The sequence below is a fragment of the Aplysia californica genome, unplaced genomic scaffold (genome assembly GCF_000002075.1).
Source record: "Aplysia californica isolate F4 #8 unplaced genomic scaffold, AplCal3.0 scaffold00201, whole genome shotgun sequence".
Taxonomy (NCBI): Eukaryota; Metazoa; Mollusca; class Gastropoda; order Aplysiida; family Aplysiidae; genus Aplysia; species Aplysia californica.
The window spans coordinates 314,210-323,702 of NW_004797471.1; the positions used below are offsets into that span (position 1 = coordinate 314,210).

At 39.5% G+C, this 9,493-nt stretch overlaps 1 protein-coding gene across 1 annotated transcript in view; it reads left to right on the forward strand.

Annotated features, from left to right (window-relative positions):
- The window catches only part of LOC101847188 (carnitine O-acetyltransferase), a gene marked incomplete in the record, with an annotated part of 55,566 nt that overhangs the window by 42,788 nt on the left and 3,285 nt on the right, over positions 1 to 9,493 (forward strand). The window contains 5 exon segments of the mRNA XM_013082948.2: positions 1,170 to 1,348; positions 3,994 to 4,094; positions 6,456 to 6,575; positions 8,430 to 8,552; positions 8,956 to 9,154. Coding sequence (XP_012938402.1) covers positions 1,170 to 1,348; positions 3,994 to 4,094; positions 6,456 to 6,575; positions 8,430 to 8,552; positions 8,956 to 9,154 — 722 coding nt within the window.

Here is a 9,493-nt window from a genome sequence, read left to right on the forward strand (position 1 = left end):
CCCCGGGGCAGTGCCACTGACTGTAGTGTCTTTAGGCCATTCCCAAAGTGGCGACACTTCTCGTTCAAGCACGGTAGAATTATAAATAGGCTGATTCATCATGTCACGCTCATAACTGTGCCTGATCTGCAACAGGGAACTGCTGCTTTTTCTTTCCTAATCCTTACTATTGTCATTTTCCTCTACTTCTTTTGTATGTTTGTCACACTCTTGTGACCTGCTATTTCCGGGGTGCCTTGATAGTCGAAGCAGACCGTGTGCTGTTGAAGCTAGAGAGGTGAGCAGAGTAAGTCTGATTCCCTGTAAGGACTTCTCTGTTGACACCCACTTCTTGGCGCTCATATGACGTTATGCAGTTGCGAGCGCCGTAAAACCCTCTACTAAAACTAAAAGTGTGTGAAACTTAATGAGATGACGTGCACAGTGGCTCTTCTTTATTACATAATCTAGTTGTGTAAGGGTATGCTACTAGAAATTATAATTAATGAATAGTTGGCAGGTGTTTTCTTGCATTAAACAACAGCTATCATGTCAGTGGGCACAACATGGCTGACAGGACAATGAATAAATTATTTTGAAAAGTGACATTCTTTTTGTGTTTACGACGTAGTCTGAAGAATCACAAAATAGTTTTCTCCTTATATCCTATCAAACATATTCTGTCCTCATTTCTACTTCTTTTTTGTGTATGTTACTCTCTTGTAACGCATCTATTCTTCAGCACTTATATGACCTTATTGGTTTGTAAATGCCGTAAAATTATTACTAAAACTATATACTAAAAATGGTTATTTCAGAATAATTGGGACCTTTTCATTTTTCTTGGGCATCCCTGTTTATTGTATGCCTGTGCAGTTTGTAAAGTTGATTTTCATAATTAATCAGACATTTGACTTTTTGAGATGGTTGATCTCAGAATTGGTCTTTTCGTTCAGGACGCTGGTGATACCCTCCTCTTTGGCTTGAACAAGAACAAGTAAACTCTTTTCTTGTTTCTTTTACCTTTACTATGCTTTGTAGCCAGCGCTTTTTTCATCATTATTTTTTTGGGGTCTGATGTTCTAGTAATACAGGTCAGCTAGCGTGGCTTAAAAGATGTAATTTTTTACTCTCTTTGTCCGTTACCAAAGCTGAATTAATTTATGATTTGCCCTCTGAACCCTCCACAGACAAAGCAAATCGAGCGTCTTTTGAGAATCTCCAGAAGAGCATCTTCGTCGTCTGTCTGGATGGGGCGTATGTGCCGGAGGAGGGCATCTCCGAGACAGACACCGGGGCAGCGGCCATGTTGCACGGTCTGGGGAGCAATAACTTTTCAGGGAACAGGTGGTTTGACAAGACACTTCAGGTCAGTGCACAACTGCTGCTCATCTTGTGTTAATAGATGCTAATATGTTTTCTTTTTACGGCTGTCCTTTCGTGTATATAATTAATGTATGGTTGTGAAAGTTCTGCTTTATGTGGTTGAACTGGTTTTTCTTGTTTTGTGAAATATTTTCTCTTGTGTTCAATCATCATGTGATTGGTGAAAATCGCTCAGAGCTTATAATAGTATGGGATAGAGCGATATATAAGTGCAATCTGTTATTACTATTACTATTATTATTATTATTATTATTAGTAGTAGTAGTAGTAGTAGTAGTAGTAGTAGTAGTAGTAGTAGTAGTAGTATTATCAGTGGAGAACTGACAGAGAATCTTTGTTTATCTGTTTGTGAGTGGGTTGTGTTGGGAGCGCCATTGATAGATATTATTTCTTGCACTTTCCCCCTGTTGTAACGGATGGTTGGAGGGTGCCACTTGTAGGTCCTATTTCTTTACTTTCCTTCTGTTGTTTCTGTCTATCTGTCTTACTTTTTCCCAGCACTAAATGGACATTATTGTGTCGTTGTGCTTCTCTTTACTCAAACAAACAAACGTATCCCTGTTGTTACTTACTTCTTTCCCCTATTCAAATTGACAGTTGTCATTTCTAAGTGCCTGTCTCTATCCCAAATCGTCGTCGTTTGTAAGGTCATGTCTGTTTTATGGTTGTCTTGCTTTGAATTGGTAGCATCAACAACAATAATGAAAATTAGGGAAAATACATTCAGAATGATAAGAAGAAAACAATGATAAGAGCATAAGAACTACAGTGAAGACATTCAAAACAGTGACAAGAAGTAGACTGCAACAACAACAAAAACAATGACGACAACAACAGCAACGATTGGCTACCTCAGAATTGCATGCAAAGTTCTATCTGCTCAGTGCCTAGTTTTGAAAACTTTGACGGAGAAGATTTTGAGTGTCACTTGTCAAGCTTTTTCGGATGCAATTTTTTAAATATCTTTATAACGACTCCAAATAATCTTTCGATTTTAATAGAACTGATAGAACATTTGGATTTTTGAGCTCATGGTCTCTGTTACTCAAAGCGTCTTAAATAAATGTCAGATAGAACTTTGGTCATTCTATGGCAGAGAATTTTATCTGAGCTAACGAGCAGATGTTTGAGAGCAGCTGAATCAGTGTTGCTGTTATGTTACGACTTACTTGAGTCTTGGAGTAGTAGATCTAGATGATAGTTGATGTTGGTGGGGCCCCACCTGCTTGTCGTCTGCTAGTTCTTCGTTAGCCGATGTTGCTCGCTTCGGCCTCAGTGAGAGAGTGACCTTCAGATTTCCCGCAGCTTGCACGATGTCACAGTCACGTGATACGTCCCTTAGGCCTACGTCACAATAATTATTATTAAGGTGTGTTCACGCTAAATGTCCTTTTATTCTTAATTTGTGTTTACACCACAGTTAGTGGGTGGTTGGCGGGTGCTCTGGTTGGGTTTGCTCCTTCTTTCCTATCAAACATCTATCGTCCTTATCTCCCCTTCTTTTTTATGGTTGTTACTCTCTTGTAACACCTCTAATCTTCTGGCGCTTATATGACCTTATGCAGTTGCGAGTGCCGTAAAACTCTTACTAAAACTAAACTAACACCACAGTTGCTGTTGTTTCATTTTTGCTCCTCTCTGTTCTCCATGAAAGTCAGTACTGTTCAGATGGACCATGTCCGTTTATTGCCGTCCTCATGAGACGATTGGAGGATACATCGGTGTTGTTTGCCCATTCTACTTCCTTTTACTTTTACCTGGATCGATAACAACAACAACGTCACAAATTTCTCTTCTACTGTTGTCCTACTCTTGTGGATGGTTGACTGTTGCTACAGACAGGTTCTCCTTGTGGGTGGTTGGCGGGTGCTCTGGTGTGGTTTGCTTCTTTTTTCCTATCAAGCATCTATCGTCGTTATCTGCCCTTCTTCTTTTTTATGTTTGTTACTCTCTTGTAACACCTCTAATCTTCTGGTGCTCATATGACCTTATGCAGTTGCGAGCGCCGTAAAACCTCTACCGAAAAAAAAAAGGTTCTCCTTCTTTTCTTTCATCTCTCTTGTTTCTGTCTGTCTATCTTGTTTTTTTCCCATTGTTCTAAATGGCTGTTGTTGTGACTCTGCACTTCCCTCCTTCAAACAAAATACAATAAAACTTGTCGAAGATGACCGCCCGTTGTCAAGGAGGAAAATGGTCGTCTGAGATGAGTGGTCCTCTTGGGCCGTGTCATTATAATACAGAAAAAAAATAAGGGGGCCAATGGGGTGTGGTTATTTGGACAGGTGGTGGTTAGAGCTGGTTCGACTGCACCTAATCATCTGTGGGGTTAGATAATAAATAAATAATAAAATAAATAATAAATTACACTTTTATTTGTCCTAGAAGGGCACTTTGTTTTACAATGGCAAATATACATACATAAATGCATAATTATAAATACGTACATACATAAATACATACATGCATAAATACAAACATAGATACACTTTATTACACAAATACAGAACAGTTTACAAACAATGCCATTGTCGGTCGCCACGGTGCAGCGCCCTGTATTTTGAGCTAGATGTTATTGTCTGGGAATTAACTCACATTAGACGTCTACTCACTGCAACATTTTGTCCTCAGTTTATTTTTAACCCTGATGGTCACTTTGGCTTGAACTATGAGCACACATCTGCTGAAGGGCCAGCCCTGATAAGCTTCAGTGACCACGCCCTGGCATATGTGTGAGTCTATGGATGTGTTTATTTGTGTGGCATCTATGTTTAACTCACTTGAGCCTATTCCCATGCATTTACGGGACATGCCGCCGGCCCAGTGGCCGAATCCCGTGTATTTACAGAATGCACTTTATCCATCGATATCTCCGGTGGTTTTCCGTTACAATCTATGGGAAGTGGGGAGCCAACAGTTGACCCCAAAATGGTCAGACTGCAATGGTTTTTGGGGGTGAAAAATAGCTCAGGCTCAAGTGAGTTAATATCGTTGTGTAGCTTTGTGTGCTTTCTGGTCTAAGGCGGCTCAAATGATCGACTTTTTGATATATTCAAAAATATTTTATTCTGTTAGCATTAATTTGTGAGTTTAGCGGCTAGCTTGAAAGATGGTTGGATGGTGCCACTGGTAGGACCATTTCCTTTTTGGCGCTGTGTAGTTTCTTTCTATCTTGCTTTTTTCTTGCACTAAACAACAGCTAATGTGCTCATGCGCTTCTCTTTTCTCAAAACTCAAAGAGACAAACAAATATGGCTGACTAGACAATGAATAAATTATTTTGAAAAGTGAAACCTTTTTGTATACTAAATAGATAGTCTGAAGAATCACAGAATGGTTGTATTGGAAACCTTAGAAAGGCTTCAAGAAATGAACCCCTTAACGTCGTATATAAAAATTTACGTCGGCTTGTATCCTTTCGAGTGGTGCGGAGCGCATATGAATATAATGATATAGTATAATGAAGAGGGGGGGGGGGTGCTCACATACAGGTACCCTCCACACGTCATGAGCAATGCCAGGTCAGTTTTGTAAAATTTTTAGTTCTAATTGACCATGAATTTAATTTCAAGTGTTTTAATGACGAAATTGAAAAAGTGGGGACATCATGGAAACAGATAGAAAAGGATGCTCAGGACAGGCTTCGCTGGAGAAATGTTGTTGATGGCCTGTGCTCCACTGGGAGTTGAAAAGGGCAAGAGAGAAGAGAGAGTTTTGATGACACTTTGAAACTGTTTATTAATTGTCTTAAACTGCTTTTTAAAAGTTGTACCTTGCGTAGTAACGGTTTTGTCAAAAGTTTCGGAGACAGACAACTCAATATTTTTATGGAGTAGAGCTCGATTCAGATCTCAGAGAAACTTTAAATCTATTTTTTCAAAACTTCGTTTCTGCATCCTGCCTGATAACATTAACCAGATCTCACTAAGTACTGAAGAAATTATCTTTAAAATGTCTTAAAAGCAAGTTGTTCAGAAATTACTTTTGTACCATAAAATGCAATAAAACGCAATTCTTCAAAATGGGTTTTATACCTTTCACCAGCATGCACACAGATATTACACTCCTTACTTTGGGTGTGGCCCTTCTTCCTTAAAAGGATGTACTAAATGACTGTTGTCATGGAATTTACAATATGTGAGGCAGCGTGGTGGAACCTGGCTCTCGTCAATTTTTGGGCATGTAGAGTTATTGGTATCATCTTAAAGCTTGTTCATTTGTCTTTATTTGAATGAAAAAAATATCCATTTATCTTGAATACTAGTCGAGATATTTGCGAAAGAAAGAGGTGGGGGTCACCTATTTTCAGAGGTAAAATTAATAAGAAAATGGCCGCCAAAGATTAGTTATTTCCTTAGCTTAGGAGCCCATGGTAATTGAAAATTTACATTTTTTGTACCTTTAATCAACGTTTTTTTTAGAAAAATCCCCACTGAAATGAGTTCTTTAATGGGGATGAAAGGTATTGAGCCCAAAAAACAAAAATTTGATAAATATTCACAAACCGGCGGAAAAATGCAAGTTTCTTCACTTTGATTATTTTGACGAGCGCCTGATTCCACCGCGCTGCCTCACATATGGCCAAAACATATACCCCAAAAAGCAAAAATAAAACAAACAAAAATCATATATTGAAAGGGAAGGGACTGAAGGAAAAAATAAGTTTCAGTGGTGAAGGGGGAAAGAACAAGAAGACAGTTCATAGTGTGTAAGCCTCAGGGAGATCTGTTCCTCTTGTTGTAGTTGTGTTACAAGCATGCGTGTGGGAGGGAGAGAAAAGGGTGTATTCTTAAGTTGGTCCAAATGAGGATTCATGGACATTTTGACGTCAGTCTTTTCTTCATGTAAATTTTAACTTTCTGTCTGCTAGTTATTGGACCTTGTGGTAGTCAAACACAGCCTGATAAATTAAAAAAATAATTTTTCAGTGCTTTTTGGGCCAGCTTACTAATCTTTTGATACGTATTGCCTTTTAAGCCGTATACAGATCTACTTTGACAATTACGTTATAAAAAATTGTTTCCATCAGATCTTCTTTGAATAAAATCTTAATAAACATAGGACCCAACTTAATATTGTTACTGTCTCTCCAGAGAACGTGACATTGATCCCAGGGTGGGTGCCACTGATGTGCCGCCTCCAAAGAGACTGACCTTCAACTTTGGCGACAAAACTCGGTTGGTCATCAACCGAGGCATGGAGGAAGTTGATTCGTAAGTCTTCTCCTATCTGGTATCATGAACCTACTGTCCTTTACTCGACTGTCAGAAAACAATAACTTCTCCAATTTTGCGCCGATGTGCACCAAATTTGAGAGGTATCGTGTTTGATCATCTGAAAGCCATAATCAGTGCTCAAATTTTAATTGATCAGACGCGCACTGATGCGTCAGCCATGTCTTGGAGGAACCCAGAAAAGGCCTCTTGCGTTACAAAATATGCTGAATGCAAGTCCGCAAAGAATCTTTCAGCCTGTTATTGCGGGGAGCAGAAGTTGACTCCAGATGTAAATCTAGTGCACCTTCTGAAAGAGCTATTTGACTCCTCAAAGTGTGAGAATTTAATTTAAAAATTTTTTTTATTAGACATGTCAGAAAGAGCCTGCTTTCTGGTCTGTTTCTGTTTTGGGTGGTCGGAGAGCATGACTTGTAAGTCCTACCTCTTTTCCAACTGTCTGTTTTTGTGCTTATCCTTTCTTACTTTTTATTTCACTATAGGACTCTAAAATAAGATGAGTTTTTGTACTCTAATGTAAATAGGTTGTGCTTATATTTTCCACAGTACACTCACTTTCTCTCTCTCTCTCTCTCTCTCTCTCTCTCTCTCTCTCTCTCTCTCTCTCTCTCTCTCTCTCTCTCTCTCTCTCTCTCTCTCTCTCTCTCTCTCTGTCTTTCTCTCTGTCAGTCTTTCTCTCTCTCTCTCTTTCTGTCTTTCTCTCTCTCTCTCTCTGTCTCTCTCACTCACTCTGTCTCTCTCACTCACTCTGTCTCACTCTTTCTCACATTCCTTTTCCCCCCCCCCCCCCCCCCACCCAATATTTATTTTCATTTCTATATCATATTCTACTCCCACACATGCACACACATGCACACACATGCACATACCTACACACTCATACCCATGCAAACCCACACACTATTCTCGCTTAAACTGTTAAAATGCCTTTTTTCAATGTTGACGCCAATTTTTATTATTTGCTAAATCGGTAGCTTGATCATTTATCCTACTTGTGTGAAAAAATCAAAGTGAAACTGGGACAAGTTTTTGAATTAATTAGAATTCAAATGTGTCACGACGCGGTGGAATCAAGCACTCGTCAGTTTTTGGGTAAATAGAGTTATTGGTATTATCTTAAAGATTGTTCATTTGCCTTGCATTTGATGAAAAAAATAACAATTTATCAATGATAGTAGTCGAGATACATGCCTTTGAAAGAGATGGGGTCGCCTGGTTTCAGAAGTAAAATTAACGAGAAAATGGTCACGAAGTTTGGTGAATTCCATAGCTCAAGAGTCCTAGGAAACTGCAAATTTACATTTTTCTTGCCTTAAATCTACCTTTTTCCATTAAATCCACACCTAGGAATGTTTTTGAACAGACATACAAGGTGCTGAGCCAAAAAACAAACATTCCGAAAAAAAAATTTCAAACTGATCGGAAAATGTCGATTTTTTTCTATTTAATTATTTTGACGAGTGCCTGATTTCCCCACGATGCCTCGCAAATTTAGAAAGAATGCCTTTTATAAATAGTTACTCGGACAAAACAACTTTATATCTCGAAACTCCCCTGAGTAAGAAACAGGCGTTCTGTCAGTGTACAGCAGTATTTTAGTTATATATTTTTTTTCTGTTATTTCTCTGAGCATAATCACTTCATTTCTCATAACAGTACAGGTAGAAACATTATTAATTGCTATATATAGTATTGGGGGACGTTGACCTAGATGGCCCAAAACCAACAGAGCTGGAGATCCTTTGTTGCTGCCCTAAACGCCAGATGGCGTAACGGGTAGTAAGTAAGTAAGTATTGAGAACATGATTTTGATTTCTCTTGTGTGGTTCCCAGTCTGGTGGATGATGTGATGCTGCGCACCATGTGGTTCAAGGACTACGGCAAGAAGTTCATCAAGCAGCAGAAACTGAGCCCTGACGCCTTCATGCAGCAGGCATTCCAGTTGGCTTACTTCAAGTGAGACTTTGGATGACCTGTCTCGCACAGGCCCACACAGACCCACATACTCACACACGCTCACATTTTAGCATATGCACACAACTGCTTACATACAAACACTTAGTCTCTCACACATACACGCTCACGCACACACACACACGCAAGCACACACACACACTAGTGCACACCATTTCTCTCCAGACAAGCTTGAGTTTTGACTAAAGTTGTGGCAAATTTGTTAGTTGATTCTTTGGACCTCATGTTCAACTTTGAGTTTCAACTGTTGTGTAGTTTGTGGATTGTTTCTGTAGACTTTTTAAATACACTTTCTATGGCAATATCAGTTTTAAATAAATGTATCCTTTAAATCATACATTTTTAAGAGCTCCTCTCTTTACTCAAACAACCGAACCACCCCCAGGATGTACGGACAGCCGTGCGCCACGTACGAGTCTGGGTCCCTCCGGCGTTTCCAGCAGGGGCGCACGGAGACGATTCGCTCATGCTCAGTGGCCTCCCTTGCCTTCACCACCGCCATGGAAGATGAGGCCGTGCCCGTAAACAAGAAGGCGGAACTTTTGCGAAAGGCTGTACAAGCACACAGGAAGTACACGGATGAGGTGGGTTTGTTGATGGGTTGTTGGTAGCAGACTCTCTGCTATGTTGTTTGCACTCCCTCTGTGTTTGTTTTTGTTGCCAGTGCTGTAAAACTCTTACTAAAACTAAAAACACTTTATCTTTGTTTAAAAAATGTCCTTGAGCCAGCCATGCCCATAACGATCTGAGCTGTGCCTATAGGGGTGTAAAACATTTACAATTATTTACAATGAAATTGAAGGTGTTTTAGGTATGACTTGTAAGAATGCCAGTGCTGCAGTTTATTTAAAAATGAGAAGGAAACTAGAGTTAATCAGAGACAATGTATCTTTTTGCCTGACCCTTTGTGTAAGAGGAAGAGG